General features: G+C 38.6%; 1 protein-coding gene across 5 annotated transcripts; it reads left to right on the top strand.

Moving 5' to 3' along the window:
• Positions 1-451: 451 nt before the first annotated feature.
• On the top strand, positions 452-16,691 carry CEP15 (centrosomal protein 15). 5 transcript variants are annotated; one of them, XM_001929294.6, is made up of 5 exons: positions 452-565; positions 2,495-2,579; positions 4,399-4,522; positions 14,290-14,364; positions 16,282-16,691. In XM_001929294.6, the coding sequence occupies exons 2-5, from the start codon at positions 2,527-2,529 to the stop codon at positions 16,462-16,464; spliced, it is 435 nt and encodes a 144-aa protein (XP_001929329.1). In that variant the 5' UTR covers positions 452-565; positions 2,495-2,526; the 3' UTR covers positions 16,465-16,691. The 5 variants fall into 5 exon arrangements, with proteins under 5 accessions (XP_001929329.1, XP_005657130.1, XP_005657132.1 ...); XM_005657073.4 differs by having other exon boundaries at positions 2,498-2,579; XM_005657075.4 differs by having other exon boundaries at positions 452-528; positions 2,498-2,579.
• Positions 16,692-22,113: the final 5,422 nt, after the last annotated feature.

Below are 22,113 nucleotides of genomic sequence, written 5' to 3' on the forward strand. Positions count from 1 at the left end.
CCACGACACACAAATTACTCCAGAAATGAAATATCAGTACTATGGTCCCTATGGGGGGTGCCCTACAAGCGGGCAGAGCTCTGCTGGCAGACTCAGCATCAGACTCCCAGGGAAAAGCTCTTTGAAGCTCCACAGGCATTTGTGGAACTGACTGTAAAGTTCACTTAAATACTTAGGACGATTTAGAAGTTTTTTTCCCTTCCAGTCTATTGTGATGTTCTGGCTTCTAAGAAACCATTTTCACTCTCTGAAACCTTTTGAACACATGCAGATCACGTTTTAAAAGGGCTAGAAATTAATCTACCACCAAATGGAATTTTTCCCACGGCGTTAGCAACGTCCTTTTTTCCAGCCCTCACTTCCTCAGAGCAGCGTCACTTTACCCGCATTTGGTGCCGGACGCCCTCCTTTTATAACAACGTGATGACATCCCCTCACGTCGCGCTTGCGCAGACATGGCGGTGTGACCACGCCCAGGCCCGCGCTGAAACCTAACATCCACAGGGTCTCTGGTGCCTTCCGGGAAAGGTCAGTGCGGGGTTCGGAGAGTGAGGTTCCACTGCAGGTAAGTGCCTGAGAGTGTCCGAAGGGCAGGTGGTGGGGAGGATGCTGCGAAGCAGGAAGAGGGAGGGTGATGAAGAAAGTTCCTGAGTCCTGGGAAGCGGGAGTTGGAGCGGTGGGTGAGCTGAGGACTCCGAGAAGCTACGAATCTTCGGTTCACAAGGCAGGCAGTTTTGGGGTTTGTCTGAAGTGCTGATGGCAGCCGCAACAGAAAAGAAGTTACCATGCACTCACTTCCCGGAATTTCCTTGACGCTGCTTTCGAAAGGGGGAGGAAGGCGGCGAGGATTGGCCTGCAGTGATTTCATTGAAAAATATCTGTAACTGGATCCCTTCCGGGCGAGCTGTCCACGGTGCTGAAAACAGAGCTGTGCCTTGAGGAGGAAACCCGTTGAGGGCAGGGCGGTGTTTCTGTTTCCCTTGGCTGAGTCAGTGTCCTACACTCAATGTGCGTCACTGAGGGGAAGGCTCAATTTTTAAAAAAGTACTATTACTAATAATTATAATAATAATCAAGGAGTTCCTGTTGTGGCTCATTGGTAATGAACCCAACTAATATCCATGAGGACTCAGGTTTGATCCCTGGCCTCACTCAGTGGGTTAAAGGATTTGCCCCCTAGCCTGGGATTTTCCATATGCCATGAGTATGCTCCCCCGCCCCCAACAACAACAACAAAACAGAAACAGATTCACAGACAAGGAGAACAAGACTTATGCTTGCCAAAAGAGTTTTGAGAAAAGGATGGAGTGGGAGGTTGGAGTGGGCAGATGCAAACTATGACATTTAGAATGAATAAACACCAAGGCCCTACTGCATAACATGAACTAGATTCAGTCTCCTGGGATATATATGTATAACTGGGTCACTATGCTGTACAGCAGAAGCTGGCACAACATTGTAAATAAACTATAACTTTAAGAAATAATCAATGCTGGACACTCCAGCAATGAGCAATCAGAATAAAAGTAGGAAAACCAGTGCTTCATTCCAAGAATGTTATTAATTTTATATTTATTTTATTTTACATTTATTAAATTATAACAGCTCAAATTGCATTCTCCCTTTGGGCAGGCACCTTTAGCTCTTGCATCCACCCCACCAGATGATCTGCCTTCAGACACACAGCCCTTAAAGTAGTTGGCTAGACTTCTCTCTGTATTGGCCCAGGTGCTTCAGCAAACGTGAGATGGTAGAACTGGTCAGTCTTCCAGTAAAGGAGAGACCATGAGTTTCTCATACTTCTCTCCCTCTCTCTGTGTCTGAGAGAAGGTGTTCCCTGTGTTAAATTTTACAGACCTGATTTTATTTTCTCTTTGTTGATTAAATAAAATGTTTACTAGTCTTAGTACCAGCTGCTTGTTTGTTTTGAATTCTGATTAAGGGGAGTTCCCGTCGTGGCTCAGTGGTTAACGAATCCGACTAGGAACCATGAGGTGGCAGGTTCAATCCCTGGCCTTGCTCCATGGGTTAAGGATCCAGCGTTGCTGGGATCTGTGGTGAAGGTTGAAGACATGGCTTGGATCCCGTGTTGCTGTGGCTGTGGCGTAGGCTGGCGGCTATGGCTCCAATCTGACCCCAAGCCTGGGAACCTCCATATGCTGCAGGAGCGGCCCAAGAAATGGCAAAAAGACAAAAAAATAAAATAAAAAAATTTTAAAAATGAATTCTGATTAAAGTTAAAGTATGGACAAAAAGAGGGGAAATGTGTTGCATTTACCTATGTTCTAGTGTTCTGGGACACATCTGGCATATGTAAAATTATGCACTGTGAGTAAAAATGTTTTTAAATGCATCTTTCACTTTATACATTATTACACCTCAGGCTGGATTTTTTCCCTTCTGAGAGAACCAATAGGTTGAGGTGCTGAATCATCAAATGTTGCAAAGCTGAGGACATGTGGTATAAGTATCTTTAAATGTTCTTATTATTTAGCAGAAAGCTTATAAAAGCAGCTTTGATTAAAGATGACATCCCTGTTTGCTGAGGAAATTTGCCTTTCTAAAAGACATGAAGAAATGTAAGTTTTTTAAGAAGTCTAATCTCAGTGTGTAAATTTTACTGTCTTTATTAGTGAAACTATGTGCACAGGAAGACTTAAAAATCTGAAAAGGTATTAATTTTCTGACACTTGCGAGATTTTGGTGTTAGGGAATGTCATTGTCCCTCAAGAATAACAAAAGTTTTGGAGTTCCTGTCATGACGCAGCGGGAACAAATCTGACTAGAAACCACGAGGCTGTGGGTTTGATCCCTGGCCTTGCTCAGCGGGTTAAGGATCCGGGGGTGCCATGATCTGTGGTGTAGGTTGAAGACATGGCATGGATCCTTTGTTGCTGTGGCTGTGATGTAGGCTGACAGCTATAGGTCCGATTGAACCCTTGGCCAGGGAACCTCCATATGCCACGTGTTCGGCCCTTAAGACGAGAAAAAAAATTTTTTAATATAATCATGTTTTAAGTGTTTTTACTTCTTGTTACTAATATCTAGATAAATTCATTCTTCCTCTCACCCTTTCTAGGCTCCAGACTGGTTTTTTTTTTTTTTTTTTTTTTTTTTTGCTTTTTTAGAGCGGTGCCAGTGGCACATGGAGGTTCCCAGGCTGGGGTCGTATCGGAGTTATAGCTGCCGGCCTACACTACAGCTCACCACAACGCCAGATCCTTAACCCATTGAGGAAGGCTAGGGATCGAACATGCAACCTCATGGTTTCTAGTCAGATTTGTTTCCTCTGCACCACCACGGAAACGCCCCCCCCCTTTTTTTTCCACACTGGTTTTTAATGAACTTGTCTAAGCCTCTTACTGGCTGGCATTCATGGGCATGTACCCTGCACAGGCACAGGCTCTGCACCTCCTTTAGCACTCTGATGTCAATGTCTTTCAATTCCCAATAATTTTTTAAACAAGGGCCCCCAATTTTTATTTTGCACTGGACCCTGTAAATTAGCTGGATAGTCCTGTACGTCTATTTAGTATTAACCCTTCTCTAACCTCTCTTTGTGGGCTCTCATGTTTTCCTTTCCTCTAATTACCAGGCTCTTTTCTGTGACCTTCTAAGGTATTCTTCTTATGAAAAAGACTGTTCAAAAACCTGGGTTTTTAGTTCTCCCCTCAAGAACAGCCCTTTGCAACACAATGTTTCTTGAGAATCTCCATTATTTGGGAAATGGCTAGACTTGTGTACCATTTGTGTATTTTTTCTCATCTGATCATAAACTTGTAAAATGAGAATGGCAAGGTAGTTTGATAATTTACAACATTCTACATGTTTCTTCAGTCACTGCTTTACCTTGTGAGTATGCATGAGTACACACAGCCTCTCACTCATATATGGAACCATCATCTTTCACTTGGAAAAGGAGGGAAAAAAATATTTTTATTGCTTCTTCAAACATATGGAAGTTTAGCACAATTCTAAATGTGTAACATAAGATTCAGGGGTACTGAAGTGTTAAGCAGAAGGTTTCGTATAGCAAGTTATATCAATGTATGTGTGAGGGGAGGTATATATAAGTATGTGTACAAAGGGATATGTGTTACAGTTTGCATTTTCACTAAATATTTTTCAACACTCAAAAATAATTTTAAAAGACCATAAAGGTTTAAAAAAAAAAACAGAAGCATGTACTTACGGCATAAATATGAAAATAAAAATAATTTTACCCAGACTTAAGACTTATTGAACTACTAAGTTTTTCAGTTTTAGTAACTGACGTAGTAACTGGCTTTCAAAATAGGTTGAACTTGAAGTGAGAGGCAATTATGAAATGAATTACTTATATTGGTCATCAATAAAATGTTTCCTCATTTAATTTTATATCATCTTCATTTTCTCTAGAGTATCACAAAGATTAATGTTACTTCAACAAATGGAGAATAAACTTGGAGATCAAAATAAGGAAAAGGCATCTCAGAGGCAAGCAGCTGAGAATGCTTTTAAAAGGAACCTTAGTCTTTTAAAGGTAAGATTCTCTGACTTAAGCATAGAGATTTTCCCCACTTTTGCAAAAAGGTTTTAAGTGAATTTCATAATTTTGATTTCTATAATTTCTTGGTTTTGAATAACAAATAGAATTAATGATGCACAACCTATGTTAACTGGACAAATGGTATATGGGTTCTCATTTTTTAAACTGAAAACTTGAAGTTTGCTTATGCTAAATGATTTTAATCAACCAGAAAAATCGGAGGAATTTTAAGGTCATCTTTGTGCAAGAAGTAATCAATACAAGACGTAGCTTGTATCTTCTATTTGTAAGAAGATCCTGAAACAGGATAAAGTAACTATCACATATTGAGAACAATTTGATTTTGCCCTGCTACAGCCACGGTCAACATACAGAATTCCTACATAAGATAACAGATTTCTCAGATCTTTTTGATGGTGATGGAGGAGGTGGTCAAAGCATGTAATTGCGCAGGGCCTCAACCATTTGGCCAGTGTGCCCATTTGGAGTAAAATCATATGTGTAACATTTTTGGCTGCTTGCTATACTTTGCTTCCAGAATTGTATGGCTTCATCCATAATTAAAACCCTAAAGTTTGCTTCCATTCAAGCTTCCAAGAGATCCTATGACTAAAACATTTGGTAGTAAGGCTATATTATTTAAGTTATAAAGCAGTGTTTTCAGTTTTTTATTGTTAAATATTTTCATCGATAGGCATGATGTAGTTATCTTCTGTCCTCACTAGAGGATAAAGGAAGAGGAAAATTCAGTTATCTTCTCAGCTTCTGGCAGTTTGATCCACAGTAATTTAAGTCACAGCCATAGTGCTACCAAAGCATTCTATATTGCCATATGTCTTACTTGCCCAATGGTGTTTGCAATATTTATTTTTAAATGGAAATATATAGGATAATCTAGAATTTGCTCTGAAAAGTCAGAAAAACTAAATCAGAAGTCTTGAAGGCTTGATTGCTACTTTCCTACAGCAAGTGCAGGTAATATTAAGTGTCTTTCTTTTAATGAGCAAGTATTTGATGAATGCCTGGAGGGTTCTTGCTAGTTCTGGGCAGAAATTGAGGATAACAAAATAAGAATAAATTAGAGTTCTTTAGATCAGGTAGCTTACAGGTTCAGTTGATGACATAAGGTTGTCAGGCACAAAATAGAGACCTTATTTGATCAGACATTAATTATGTAGACTACTCAGTGCTTTAGGAGTAAGTGTAAAAACTCTGAGAGCTAGAATATTCTATAAGGTCTTAGAGAGGAAGCTAAGCTGGAGCTGTGTTCCAATAGGCAGATTGGAAAGTCATTCCATTGGATTCTTAAGGAAGAGCCAAGACCAAAAGAATAAATGGTCTTGCTAATGTTTACGGGATCCTGAGTTAACTAGCTTGCAAAGTCACAGGAAACAAGGTTGACTATGCATCATGTGATCAAATGATGAAGTTGAATTTTGATATGTAGAGATAACATAGTACTGAAAGTAAGCCAAAAAAAAAAAAAAAAAAGAGAGAGAGAGAGAGACTTATATAAGAAACATATGAATGGGTCTTAGATTCACTTTACTATACACCTGAAAGTAATACAACATTGCATAAGTAAACTCTACTCCAATAAAATTAAATAAAAAATTAAAAAAAAAGAAACATATGAGTGGGTCTTCAAGAAAGATTTATTTGCTTTTTAGATGCAAAGTGATTTCAATAATGGAGAGATTGGATTTAAGGAAGGGAGCTAAGAAATCATTGTCATATCCAGGAGGAAGATAACCTAGTTTCAGAGTCATGAGAAACCAGTTTGGTACAGTATTTTTTACCATAATTATCAACTAATATAGTATCACCATAAAAAACTTGAAAGGGCAAAGATGAAAAAGCATACCTTCTTTCCAAATCATCCTGTCCATCCAGGATGGTAAATTTCCTTTCAGTCTTTTTATGAACATTTTCCAAATATCTATTTCCAAGCACTCAGATACAGTACTTGCTGTTAGAAATGCAGTTTTTTCCCCTATTTTTTAAACATACTTTGGATAATTGGATATGCATTTTTTGTCCCTTTTTCCCCCCTCATATTTTTTAAACTTCAGATATAATTTTAGTGGCTCTACAATAGAAGTTATTGTGAAAGTAAAATAAATAGGACTTGATTACAGAATTTGAGTTGGGAGAGACTTTTTTTTGGTCTTTTTTTTTTTTTATGGTAATACCCACGGCATATTCTCAGGCTAGGGGTCAAATCGGAGCGTAGCCGACAGCCTACACCACAGCCACAGCAACACAGGATCCAAGTCACGTCTGTGACCTACACCACAGCTCACGGCAACCCACTAAGCGAGGCCAGGGATCAAACCTCATGTTCTCATGGATCCTAGTGGGGTTCGTTAGTACTGATCCATTGATGGGAACTCCTGGGAGAGACTTTTAAAAGCATACAGATTAGAGTCTCATCAAAAGGTTTTCTTTTTTAGCATAAAAACTTTTTCCAAGCTGTAAAATAGATAGAAGTGGACCTGCTTTGGCCCAAAGCCATATGCATTCAGCCCTTCCTGGCCTGTACTGCTATGGTTCTAAGGAACTGTAAAAACCACTGATCCTGGGTAATCCCTTAAATTAGAGATGAGGAAACCATCAGGTAACTACTCCTAATCCTCCTTCTCAAGGCCAGGTTAAGTTATGTCAGGATAACGGATGCTTAAGTACAGAATGCACTTTAAAATGGTGCCATTGATAAATTCCTATCATGGCTCAGCTGAAATGAATATGAGTAGTATCCATGAGGACACAGGTTCGATCCCTGGCCTCACTCAGTGGGTTAAGGATCCTGTGTTGCCATGAGCTGTGGTGTAGATCAAAGACGTGGCTCTGATCTGGTGTTGCTGTGGCTGTGGTGTAGTCCAGTGGCTACAGCTCTGATTTTGACCCCTCATCTGGGGACCTCCATATGCCACAGGAGCGGCCCTAAAAGACAAAAAAAAAAAAAAAAAAAAGGGTGCCATTGAAACTTGGCAGCATTCCTGTTATAAAGATAGTAACAAAATAAGGATGCCCTTATCGCTGTTCATTATTTGACTTTATTCACATATTCTGAACAGTATCATAAACACAAAAAGGGCATAAGCTTTAATTTCTGGAAAGATACTAACTCTAGCATCTTTCCATGATACAGGTTTATACTCAGAGCAGCCAAAATTGTTTTAAAACTAGTATGAGTTGAGTAAAATTAATGGATAAAACTTAAGCATATAAAAATCAATCATAATCCTATATACACAGCTGGAGAATAGAGATCACACTCACATTAGCAATAACTTGGGAATTCTCTTGACAAGGGATAGGCATGACTGGTATGAAGATAGTAACAGTAATAACAATTTAGTGGCAGCTTTAAGTGAAAACTTAAATGGAGACATAGGCTTTAACCCTGATTGAGGAGCCTATTACTTTTCTAAGTTAGTTGTCACATAGTGTTTTTTTTTTTTCTTTTTTTCTTTTGGCTACGCACGGCATATGAAAGTTCTCAGGCCGGAGAGGGAATATGAGCCACAGATGCAACCTACATCATAGCTGTGGCAACAATGCCAGATCCTTAACCCTCTGTGCCACAGTGCGAACTCCGCAAAGTTATTTTCAGATTTAATACAATCCCAACAACAACAAAAAAATTCTCTACTTGCATTTGAAAACAAAATATATTAGCAAGAATATCCAAGAATGATTTTAAAAGGGGAACAGAAGAGACTAATCCCATCAAAGAATCAAACATATTAGTAAGAGAATGAATAGGAGTAAGTAGTGAAGGAAACTTATAGTGAGGATTTAGTCAATAAGAATTATAGAAGATAGTGGCTTTGAAAACAGTCTCAATTATTTTTTTCTATTAGTATTAATAAAATGAAATATTACATTGAGAAGACAGAGAGCATTTTATTTCCACAAATACTTCTGTGATGTGAACTATCATCTCTCCCACCTTTCCCTCCATAAAATTTGGTTTAACCCCAAAAAAGGCGATTTTGTGGTTACCAACATCCTCTTGTGAGGAAGATGGGAGCATCCTACAGCAGATTAGAGATACAGCAAGTGCTTCCCTTCAGCAACAGCCTGGAAGCCTCCATGGGGGAGCTGGCAGAACATTCAACACACTGCCTCCCAGGATGGCCAGTGACTTCCCAGCCAGTGTTTCTCCTCTTTCCTCCTCACATTTCTTTTTTCTATCATTTGTACCCTGATCCCACACTTCATGCTTTAGTATCTTATTTTTTTCTGTCCCAGAAGGTGCTGCTCCAACAGATTAAAAGATTAAACCCAGCCCAGGCCTCCCTGGGTTGGGAGGGACAGATCCATGTAGGGAGGAGGAAAGAGAGAAATCTTGGGATAAGACTTTTTGTGTTCTTATCTTTTTCCTAATCAGGAATCAACTCATTCATAAAGGCTCCTGAATCATGCCAGAGTAGCATTTATACCATCATCCACACTGGAAAGTTGTTTTTTTAATTGTTGTGAACAATTTCATACCTAGAGAAAGAGGAACAGAAGAATGTTTTTCCAGGCCCTTCTCACCCAGATTCAATCCTTATCAGAACACAGACTATCTTGTTTTGTCTGCACTCTTCATCTCCACCCCCCACCCAAGATCATTTTGAAGCTAATCCTCAGACACTGCTTTGTTTCATCTGTAAATATTTTAGTATGTCTCTTTCTGTATTTCACTGTTTATCACTGAAAGATAGGCACTATTCGAAGCAAAATTGAAATATCAGTATCAACCTAAGAAATTAACAATAAAGCCTCAAATATCCAATCAGGTTCCAAATGAAATCCAATCTGTAATTGCCTGATAGGTCTCCTGCATTTCTAAAATTGTCCCCTGCCCCTCCCCCCACCCCTTGAATATATCTGATGAAGGAATTGGGTGTTGGTACTATAGAGTTTCTGGATGTTGCTAATTCCATCACTGAGGTACCCATTTAACATGTCCCTGTGTTCCCCCTAATTCCTTTAATTAACAGATCTAAGTTGTGATATGCAAAAGAAATACAATTCAAGCCACATAATTTTAGATTTTCTAGTAACCACTTTTTTTTTGGCTGCACACATAGCATGCTGCATGCCAAAGTTCTTGGGCCAGGGATCAAACCCATGCCACAGCACTGATCCTAGCCACAGCAGTGACAACACCAGATTCTTAACCCACTAGGCCATCAGGCAACTCCTAGCAAACACTTTTAAAAACCTCAAAAGAAACAGAGAATATATTATGAAAGTTTCAATCATATAAGCTATTTCAAATGTAATGGCTATAAAAGTTAGTAAATATTTTATATGATTTTTTCTTACTAGCCTTTCATTCTTCAATGTGTATTTTATGCTTACAGCACAGCACATCTTAGTTCAGTTTTACATTTCAAGTGCTCAGCAGCCACATAAGGCTAAGGAATGCTACATTAACTGCTGGTAAGAGAGGCCCCATCAGATTCAGGTTGTATGTTTTGAGGAAGAACACTTCCATAACGCCTGGTTGTCTCTCTTTTTGTGGAATGTTAGCAGTCATTGATGATCACTGCCTGAATACATTCATTAGGGGTTGCAAAAAGCATATTCGAATTCTTTTATCCTTTCCCATTCCTTCTCATTTATATTAAGAGAAACTTCCCCTCATCCATTATTTGGTAACACTGAAGTATACTTCGCAGAGGAAAAAGCATGAGGAGTGCCCGGTTCTCTCTTTTTTAGTTTTCAAAACAATAGATTGGTTCTCTAGTATCCTCAAAAAGTGACCAATTAGGTATTGTTGGTTTGGATTGGGTTCGTTTTTGAGGTATGTGATAGATATTTGAAATGCTTCAACTGTTTCCATTTTTATTCCAATTTATTCTCAATTGTCCCCTTGTCCAAGAGGGAGCCTCTTCAGTTTAGCTCCTGAATGCTTCTTCATCTTCTTCTTTTTTTTTTTTTTTTTTTTTTTTTGGTCTTTTGTCTTTTTAGGGCCACACCCATGGCATATGGAGGTTCCCAAGCTAGGGATCTAATCAGAGCTGTAGCCACCGGCCTATGCCACAGCCACAGGGAACAGTAGATCCAAGCCACGTCTGTGACCTACAGCTCACAGCAATGCCGGATCCTTAACCCAGTGAGCGAGGCCAGGGATCGAATTCAGAACCTCATGGTTCCTAGTCAGATTCGTTCCGCTGCAACACACGGGTACTCTTTGAATGCTTCTGATGGGATCTTAACAGTCTAACAATTTCCTTTCTTTCTGGTCTGATGAAATCTTCTAGGCTTAAAGTGCATTTGCTGCTTTGAGTGGAATTGTTGTTCCAAGGAGCCCTGGATCCTTTTGATAGGAAATATGTTTAGAGCCCCCAGTTTAGGCACTAGTGGTGTCTATTGCCTTTTTAAAAAAGAAAAAAAAAAAAAAAAAAAAAAAAAAAGATAAAAGACACCAAGAGTTCATATCAGAAACTCCAGAATTCCAGTTTGCAAGACTTTTAACTTAAAATCATGGATCTTGTACCTCTAACTTTTTTTCTCAAGCCAAAAATCTGTTCCCAAAGAATTTTCCAACACCAACATAACTACTTATTTACTTTATCCTGTCATACAAACAGCACTGTTACCACTAATGTGATTACTGAGAATGGTTTTCAGTAAGATACTTTTTACAAGCCTTTTTGCCCTTAGGGTATTTTTCCCTAAAGATGCTCAGTCAAAATATTGTTTTCTAAGACCATTTGATGTACTTCTCCATGTGGTTATACCACCAACCAGATAGCAGTTAGATTTGTTTCTTTTCATTTTCAATTTGTAGGGATCAGTTTTTCACTTGTTCTATCACTGTAAAAAATTCTAAATGGTCTAGTGACAAGTCTATACACAAGACAACAAAGTATAGTCAGAGAAAGCTGAGCAGCTAGCCTCTCTTCCTTTCTTTTCTCCTCTTTTCCACTTGGGCGCCCTTTTTCTTTAAAAAAATAAATAAATTTTGGGAGGAGTTCCTTTTGTGGCTCAGCGGTTAGTAAAACCTACTAGAATCCATGAGGACGCAGTTTTGATCCCCGGCCTCACTCAGTGGGTTAAGGATCCAGTGTTGCCATAAGTTGTGGTGTAGGTCAAAGACGGCTCAGATCCCACGTTGCTGTGGCTCTGGTATAGCCTGGTGGCTACAGTTCCAATGGGACCCCTAGCCTGGGAACCTCTATATGCTGCCAGTGCAGCCCTAAAAAAAAGACAAGACACAAAAACAACAAAAAAAAAGAGAAGCCAAAAAATAAATGTTTGGTTTATACTCGGGAAACTTGGACACCTCAGTCTGTATTTATATAATGACTATGTAGTACCTAGTACATACCCTGTGCTTTAGAAGGTGCGGGTCACATTGCTGAGATTTTGAGTCAGGCTATGAACTCATGCTTGATCCTCTGTGTTGCTGGTGCTGATTGTTTTTCTGGTTTTTTTTTTTTTTTTTTTTTTTTAATCTAGAGGAAGACATAGTCGAAGCAGTTTTTTAGCAAAACCCATCAATTCCATGTTAGCTGTGGACTGAAGCAAAATGAGTCTAGGCATGAGTCCAAGAGAGTACTGAGTACTTGTTGAATGAGTAAGTGTAATTACAAGGCCACGGCATTGAGAATGGCATGGAAAGGCTATGGGAAACATCCGGAAAGCACAATGCATGGAGCTTTGAATTATTAAATGACAGGAGTGAGAAGAGGATACAGCCTAGGTATCTGGGTGGATGGAACTCTAACTCTCATGCATTCAGGAGGAGAAGATGGGCTTAGTTTTATCAGGTTGAGAAAATAGGGCTGGGAAGAAACTTAGCCATCCTTTTCCAGTAGTAATTGAAGCTGGATAAGAGACAATCTTGGAGGGAGAAAAAGTAAAAAGTAAAAAGATGGGGACAGATGTCACAAATCTTAAGAAAGCTCCACTGAGGATTAACAAGAGAAAAAGGAACCAGCCAAAGAGGAGGAGGAGTCCGAGGGGTAAGCCAAACATCTAAGAAAGTGAAATATGACTTAAGCTAAGGAAGAATTTATTGGCAGGGGTAATAATCCCTTGTCGAAATGGTGCAGAGATGACAGCTGGGTTGGTAACTGTAGGCCTGCTTTCCAGGCCATGCTTCCCTTCTCCTGCCCCTTCTGAGGCCAGTCTGCTCTTCTCTAAGAGCTACTCACTACCTTATTTTCTGATCCTTAGGAAAAATGTTTTTTAATCTTGCCAATAGCTGTTAGATCTCAAGATAACTTTGTAACTTTTCTCAGAGTAATGGTAAAGGTGGGGTTATGATTTTTCATCTGATTTCTAAAAGCAAAAAGTGGTTTTTCCAAGACCTTGTCACATCTCAGTGTAATCAGCAGAGTTGGTCTCCCGGCTCTGTTGTATCATTGGCAGTAAATGCGTCTTTAGTGTGTGTCTCAGCATTCAACTTCTGGTCTGGGGTAGACATGCTAAGAGATGGCTTTTTCTCCCTAAATTGTTGTTTTTCCCCTTCAAATCACCTTCCTCTAGACAGCAGGTGCATTTGTGGTTGTGCAACTTTGGGGAGTCCCTTTAGGGAATTTCCTGTTTTTCCCTTTTCCATTTCACACCCATTCCTTGCTCCCGCCGCTGCCATCTGCTCTCTCTTTTCTCCTGTTCGGCTTTGGCTTCTTCACACCCCACTCCCACGCCCTTTTCCATCGCTCTCCGTCTGTCCAACAGCCCTGTACTTAGATCACTCCAGTGCTTGTACAGGGATCGGAGAACTTTCTCTTTTCTATCAACTCACTAAGCTGAGAGGAGGGACACAACTTACAACCAGTGCCCCTGAACTTGGCAAATGGAAGGGAGCACAAGACAACAGAGGTGCTGAACAGGGGAGTGTTAATGAAACAGGGCTCAAATGTTTCCCTAACAACTTGCAAAGTCTTAACTTTCTGAATATGCACTTTTTGTACAGATCTATGTAAAATCTTTACCTGGGTATAAATTAACCTTAAATATTCTTGTGTTTCTACAACCCTAAGAGAAAATACAAACATCTATAAATATAACTATAAAGTAATGCACGATGCTTGAATGCAATCAGCTAAAATATATACTACCTATCAATAAAACTTTCCCTTGAAATGAGCTTAGAAATATAGATAATATAGTTGGAAGGCTCTAATATAGATAATACAGTTGAAATCTTGAAAGGCTCTTATTGCAGAGTATGCTGGGATGTCATTGACCTTTTAAATATGGGCGTGGGGGGTGGATTTGCCTTGGTGTAAAATTTAAAAACAGAATCTTGAACCAAGTGATATGTGTGTCACTAATGTGCCACTTGCATGGTCTGGACAGATTAGAACTCTTCACTTTGAAGGTTAACTTGGCGTGGGTCTGAGTATCTGATTGTTTTTAGTATCTGAATATTTGACTATTTTATCCATCTGGCTGTTTTTAAAGGATTTTAAAAGCTAAGTTAGTACCCTGAGCAGTTTTAGAGGAAGTTCTTTTTCCAAGAATTATTGGCATTTACTAACTACTTAAAATGAAAAAGGCAGAACTTAGAAGTACCACCCCCACCCCCTGCCTTTTATTTTAAAATAAGAAACCCTGCGTTCTCTGTTTGAAACTGGTTAATTAAGCAATGATCAGTTCTCCAATGGTGCTGCCTCCATCAGTTCAAACCCTGTATCCAGAGCAGAGCTGAAGTAAGAGATCTGGGATATAGATACTACTATTACAGGTGCCATTTGTGTGTGTTGTATCAATACATTTTGTCTTTAAAATGCTGATATCTGTTACAGGATATTGAAGCGGCAGAGGAGTCTCTACAGACCCGAATTCATGCACTTCCACCACCTGAGGTGGTTTCTCTTGAGGTGAGAACCTTAAGAAGCAAATGTCAAAGGAGAGACCCTTTTCTGTTAGTAGTGTATTGTAAATTAACTAGTGTTTGTGTGTGTTTCCCAGATTTCTTCATTCAATAAAATAAACAAGAGGTGTCTGATTGATCTATGTCCACAGCACCATGCTTTGTACCTAGTAGATAATCCCTATGTATCTTGGTTTTTTAAATTTATATGAAGGGAAAATTTCATCAGGATCGTGTGTCTTTTCACAAAGTCACTTAAAAACAACTATCTTGTTAAATCCTAACAGACAATATGCACTAAATCTAAAGATGCCAGCATGCCTAACCAAAATGCTTTTCCTGTTGGCTGGTGTTAGAAGTAGCAGTTCAGTCTCTTCACCAAAAATGCAACCAATGCTATTTAAATGCATATTATCATGCAGTATAGTGTGGCTTTTGTCTGTTTTATTTTGCTCAGTTCAAGAACAGATTGGGAAGCTGGTTGGCAAAAATAAACCCTATTTGGTATATGAATGTCTTTGTGCTGAAAGAGAATTTGCTACATATAGAATACTTTGATTTCATATTTTTAATGACCTTTTTAAAATACAGTTTTGCTTGCTGCTTAACCAGGGATATAAATAGGCTCACAATTAAAGGCTGAGAATTTGCCCCCCAATTTTCTGTGTCATCTAGAGTAATAAATACATTTTTAAAAAAGGCAGTGATCAAGGATAGAAAAACTCCCATCCAAAGTTGTGCCTTGGGCATGTCTTTTTCTTTGTTGAATTTTCCAATACCTTCCTCTGGCCCTTAAGGGGCCCACACAATAGGGGTTAATCCAGCCATGAATGGCGATGAAACTCCAAACCACAGGCCTTGGTTGGTATTTTTCTTAGCTAGTCTTGCACAGCAGGATGACCTTTATTTTAAGTATGTGAGGCTATTTCTCAGACCACATGCATAGATGCACAGATACACAGAATCCCTCACCATTTTCAATGTTCAGGATCCCCAGCCCTTTTTAATACCCAGAGTGAGTAATTATGTGTCCCCAGTGCTATCTAACTCTTGGGCTGAATTTCCCAAAATGAAGTTGATGGTAATGATCTCATATAAAATGCTCTCCTAAGACACAGGGCTTTTGGTAGTTTACTGTTCTCTGGCCTCCTTAGAGCACTCACCCAGGAAACCATCCACGTTCATAGATGCAATATAGCAATGTGGTGTGAGCTTTTATCGCTTGTAGGCTGCTACAGTCAGGGCTATAACACAACATCTCAACTGCCACGTTACTTGAATTAAAAATAGTTAGTTGATATTATTTTCTCATTCTACCCCAAAACTGGGGAGGAAGTTACAAGGTGCCATATCAAGTGCCCTTCTAAAAGACAGCGCAGATGCAGTGTTTTTCCCACATACAATTGAGTCAGTTCATCTGAATCCTCTTACCTACTCCTTCTCTTTCACTTCCTGACCTCATACCAGGTCAGATTTTTTTTTTTTTCTGTGAACGCTAAAGCAGATGTTCCTGTTGAACCATTTCATTGTGATAACTTCAGCTTGGGGGAATTTTTAGGTATGGCATTGGGAACTTTGAAAACTTCACGATCCTGTAGCCATAAATGATACTACTGATAGTAATCACAAGATTGGCCACAAGAGGGCGTGTAAAATCACAATAAAAATTCTAAAACCTGTAATACTGCCAGGCTCTGGTTTTACTGAGAAATTTGAAAATTAACACTAGTAAGTAGCCAGATTTTTTTTCTAAAATTAACATAAAATATTCTGTAGAGGAAGTGCATTCCACGTATATGTGTGAGTGTATGTGTGTGTACACGCACACACACACACTTAAGTGAATAAACATTTAGACTATTATGAAGAGCCAAGTTCAATTGCTTGATACGCTTTTTTACTTTTGAATTTTTTTTTTTTCCAGACTCTTTACTGGGCATCAGTAGAAGAATATATTCCCAAATGGGAACAGTTTCTTTTAGGAAGAGCACCATATCCCATTGGTGTTGAAAATCAAATTGAAGCAGAAAATACCATTCAAAATAAAGCAGCAATAGCTTCTTCGCACACTGTTTCAAAAAACCTGTCTAGTAAAGCTGAGCATTAAAGAATGTGCAGGTCGCCACAGGAACTTTAGGAATCAAATATGTTCACATGGTCTCATTACCTTTCCACAGCAAGGAAGATTTGAGAATCCACTGGCAACTTTCAGCTTGTCACTTAGAGACTTAGAAACTTATTTCAATGTCATGGCTTTCCACCAAATCCATGGTAGTATTAAAAACTGTGATTGAAAGGTGGAATGTTGATTAAATAAATTGCTAGGTAAGTGTTGTGTTGTTTTCATTTTGTTTTGTTTTGTTTTTGGCCACCCCTGTGGTATGTGGAAGTTGCTGGGCCAGAGAGCAAACCCAAGCCATGGCAGCAACCCAAGCCACTGCAGTGACAATGCTGGATCCTTAACCCGCTGTACCACAAAACAACTCCCCTGGGTTTTTTTAAAATCATTTACTGCCATTCTAATCCAAACAGCGAATACCAGTCACTAGTTCTGACTTGACATTTTCCAGAATCTTTACTTTTTGGTTATTTTACTATGGAGATAAGGCACAGGATCAAAGTAGTTGTTTGCTCACTACTATTGTAGTTTTTTAACAAATGCAAAGACAGTGACAACAGCTTTAGCATAATGCTATTGATCAGGAAATCGATTCATAGGATTTGTCCTTCATAGATAATCAAACTGGTAAAAATTCTGAAAGAAAGAACTGAACCAAAGAGCATTCCATATATAGCCAGTTTCAGGAGGGCTCAGACTACATTCTGAAAAAGGACACCTCTTAAGAGGGGCTTGGTTATTAGACTTTGACTTGGTTACTTAAAGACTGCCAACCCTATGAATGCAAGTCACTCCTCTCTCTCATCTTTTCCTCTTGCAATCTGCCCTTCCCTCTCTCTCCTGTCTATTTTTGTTATTTCTCCAACGACTGTCAGTCAGAAAGCTTTGGGTCACAACCCTAAACAGCTCTGAGACTCCTCAATCCACCACTGCTGGAGTGCTAAAAAAAAAAATGATAATAAAAATTTTTTAAAAATTCCATTTTTCTAATTATACAAGTAGCTCCTGTTTAGTCAAGGGAGACTACACTGCCATGAATGATTTTCCATTTCAAACTGGTGTGCAATTTTAAAAGATAACAATAGGACAAGCTCCAAAAGAAAATGAGTCCATTGTGCTGATAAGTTGCTTGAAGCTACCATCTTGGAAATATCCGGTTGAGTGGGTGTTGGTGTGGGTAACAATTATGTTGTTTTCATAATATGCGCTGGCAGATGAGCACACTTCTCTACAGTGTTAACAGTTGTAATTAAGGAATAAACAGCACAGAGTGTCAGTCCGATGACAATTTCATCTATAGTGTCACAATACAAAATGTCACAAAATATTAGAACTGTTATATAACTATAAAAAGTATCGACTTTAAAAAGCCAAAAGCCCTTTAACAAGGAAGTCACAGAAAGAAGAAAAAAAGAAAACTGGCATAGAGACCAGAGCAATTTTATACCTTCTCAAGAAGGTTCTGTCACAAAAATAAATTGATATCTTTTTTTTTTTTCCTGTTACATTACAGTTTGGTTTCTAGCCATCCAGTTGATTTAGCAGGAGAATGCAGGGCTTTTTAGCAGCTTTGAATTGGTAAACAGATTTAGATGGAGTAGAGAGAACATGAGGAAGTTGTTTTTTTTTTTTTTTTTTAACATCCAATCTTTCCTAGCATATGCACATAAGAAGGTGAATGAAGCAATGTGAAACTTATTTCTCTTTAGTCAAGTGAAAAAAAAGGCTAAACATTTGTTGAGATGGGAAAATATTGTGTCAAGCAAGTAGGCACATTCCAAAATTAAACAGTGGTTGATAACGTGAACGTCCTCAAATATTTGCACGTGCGCTTCCTTGGAGTTCTGTAAATTAAATCACCAGTAGGTTCGATTACAATACAAAATGAATAGCAATTTAGCCATCTCAGCAAAGGTTCAGGTTTTTTCTGCCTTACATGGACTAAGTTGCTAAATAGTTTTTAACAAGAGTGTAAATTTAATGTACCCTGGCTTATGACTTAAGGCATCAGGGAAGGTTTCAGTGGTGCCATTTCCCTGATTTCTAGTTAATACCTCAAAAACTCCCTGGCCCCTACAAAGCTTTACTCCCCTCCCCTCCTTGTAGAATGGAACAGATTGCACCACATGGTGTATGTTTAAAAAAAAAAAAAAATTCCCAAAGGGACCTGGATACCCCATTAAAGGGCTTTATATTCCTCATGGCAAATTAGCTTTACAAGTATTGTTTTCTGTATGGTGCAGAGAAATTCCATATCTGATGCATATTTTGTACACAATTAGTAGGACTCATTCAAGGATAAAGAAATGTCATCTACTCATACTTTTCCCTCTCTGATTCAGCACTTCTACCATACCCTACATTGCACCCACTATTCTTTATAAAAACTATGAATTTTTTATTTTTTTAAAAAAAAAGAAGAGTAGGGTTTTCAAAATAAAGCTCACTCCAAAAATTTTTCATAGCCTTTCCCGGTTTGTTGCACATGCATAAATATTCAAACCTCATGCTTTGCTGAAACACATCTAATACAGGATGTTATTAAACTAGAAAATGCTAAAGATCAGAAGGGGCTGCAATTTTTCTCTGAACTTCAAAATATGAATTTTACTAAGTAGTTAGGAAAAGGGCTGATACTCTAGAAACCAGACATCTGGTCTTTCCCCTGCGTAGGGAGCAGTGTGAATGAAAGTGATGTCCAATGGATAATTTTTCTCTGCCTTCTGTACAAGGTGTTTTAACTTGTTAGCTTCAGATTTAGATGAGAATTAGAATAATCTTTATGGTTTTTACCATCTTGTCTTTCCTGCCTCACCCTCCCTTTTCCATCAAAAGAGAGAGAGAGAGATGTGTGGGTATATTTATTTTTGATTCAAAATTACATTTATTTGGAGATTACTTTGTCACTTGAGACAACTGGAGATAGATTGGGAGTGAGGTGGAGAGGGGGTATGTGAAAAACCAAGGTTTGCAATCACCCATTTTATACAGGAGGAAGATATTAAACTAAAACCCACTGTGATGTGGGTTTTATTGTATAAAATGTAATGTGCAAGGCCATGAATTTGGCTTATCTACAAAACACATTATTTTCCTTCCTTAGCTTACTGTCTTTTTAGTCTAAGCCAATTCACTTTTTTCTTCTTTTTTTTTTTTTTCTTTTTGTGGCATATGGAAATTTCCAGGCTAGGGGTTGAATCAAAGCTACAGCTGCAGGCCTATGCCACAGCCACAGTGATGCGGGATCTGAGCCATATTTGCGATCTATACCACAGCTCACAACTCATGGCAATGCTGGATCTCCTGATGGAGGCCAGGGATTGAAACTGCATCCTCATGGATACTATTCAGATTCGCTTCTGCTGTGCCACAATGGGAACTCCCCCTTTTGCTTTTTTTTTTTTTTTAAGAAAGACTTATTTAAAACAAAATAGGAGTTCCCACTGTGGCTCAGTGGTAATGACCCCAACTAGTATACATGAGGACTCGGGTTTAATCCCTGGCCCCACTCAGTGGGTCAAAGATCCGGCATTGCCATGAGCTGTAGTGTAGGTCACACACACACTCGGATTCCACATTGCTGTGGCTGTGATGTAGGCTGGCAGCTGCAGCTCTGATTTGATCCCTAGCCTAGCGAACTTACATATGCCATGGGTGCAGCCCTAAAAAAGGCCAAAGAAATAAAAATAAAAATAAAGTTTCTAATCTCCCTGAAGAGCTTCCCCCACCCCTTTTCAAGAATTCTCAAACAGAATAGCTACATGGCTTACAACACTCTTCACTTCAGTAGTCTATTTTGACCTCTTTCACTTTAATTAGGATACTATCTTTTTTTTTTAAGAGTTTTTGACTAAAGTCTACTCTTAAGAGACAGTAATAACCAGATGGTGAATTCAAACAGTAAAATAAGCTCTGGAAAATATGGAGAAGGAGCAAAGGAGAGAAATTAGTTGGATGAAGTTTCAAGGTGGAACAAGAAAGTCTCTCTCTCTCACTGGTGGTCTTTCTGTTTCTATAACTTAGAAGTTAATTTGTCTACATAGGAAGTTTAATTCCCTATTGATAATAAGAGAACGTTTAGAGTTTTCTGAGACAAACATGGGGACATGTCAAACTTCAGCAGTTAAGGAGGACTGATTTGTGGGTTTGACACCAGGCATTGTGATGTCCCTTTCTAACTGGAACTGAGATTATATCCTAACATCCAAGACAAAGAAAACAAGTCCAACAAAGACAGGCGAAAAAATGCTTCCAGACATCATCTTACCTCTCAGAGTCAAGTTTCCTTGCTTTTAAGAAACTGGACTGGGTCCTCTGCATTGTAATAATTTTTTATAGTTCTTGCTATTTATTTATTTTGTGGTTGTGCCTGCAGCATGTGAAAGTTCTAAGGCCAGGGATCAAACCTGTACCATAGCAATGAGAATGCCAGGTCCTTAACCCGCTGCACCACAAGGGAAACCAAGTTTTTGCTACTTTAAGAACTCAAATTTGTGTCTCAAAGACGGAGACTGAGACTCAGCTAAAGTACAAACCAGTACAGTTACATAAGTGAAACAATGAAGTGTTCTTATCTGAGGAAGTAGAGATGATTTAGTTTGTTTCTCTCATTTTGATTATAACTGCGTCATTTAATCTCCAGCATTAAGGTTAAAGGATTTTTAAATTTTTCCATCTTAAGTCTAGGTTGCCAGCGTAGACATTTTCTGATGTTTTACACAATACCATGTCAGAGATAATATAAACAAGGAGATGAAACTCCATTTGTAATTTTGTCTAGTCCATTTCTGTCTTCTTTCATCTTCCAATACAAAATAATTATTTTTATACTGTATCTCCAACCATTTATAAGGCCTATAACATTCATTCAACATATACTTGCTCTACCCCAGGAAAACAATTACTGAGTTATTCAAAAGAAGCCAAATCTAGAGGCTTTTAAAATGATAACCAGTAAACACAAAGGTAGATAACATTTGAACCTCACTCATTCATTCATTCATTCGAGAGAACTTACTGACTGCCAACTATGTAGAAGACAAAGTTTTAAGCACCAAGAATACAGAACTAAACTAAATGGCCAAAAAAACAAAAAAGCAAAAACCTATCCTCATGGAATTTATATTCTGGAGGGAGTGGTGGTGGGCAGAGTTGAAGGTGATGAAACAAACAAAAAAAGAACACACAATCTTTAGATGCTAATAATGCCTAATATAGCATAAACATCTAAAATGTCTTCTCAATGGAAGAAAACTAGGCAGATTTCATAGCTTCTCAGAAAATATGACTCCAATAGATATTTTCTTCTCTATTCACAGATCTTGGGTTGGGGTTGTCTAGCAAAGCAACACTGCCACTGCTACTAACTTGGAAAATGTATAAGTTTAATGGACAGGTTTATGATAAAGAATGCAAAAAATTCTCATTATTTCAACAGACCTTTTTTTTTGGCATCTAGACTGAATTTAAAAAAATTTTTTTATTAAAGTGTAGTTGATTCACAATATTGTGCTAATTTCTGCTGTATAGCAAAGTGACCCCATCATACATATATACACATTCCTTTTCTTTCTTTTTTCGTCTTTTTGCCTTTTCTAGGGCCGCACCTGCGGCATATGGAGGTTCCCAGGCTAGGGG

Source organism: Sus scrofa, chromosome 13, assembly GCF_054392235.1.
Source record: "Sus scrofa isolate SSC_HxYL_T2T_F1_AM1 chromosome 13, Sscrofa_HxYL_maternal_Yorkshire_Landrace_v2.0, whole genome shotgun sequence".
Lineage (NCBI taxonomy): Eukaryota > Metazoa > Chordata > Mammalia > Artiodactyla > Suidae > Sus > Sus scrofa.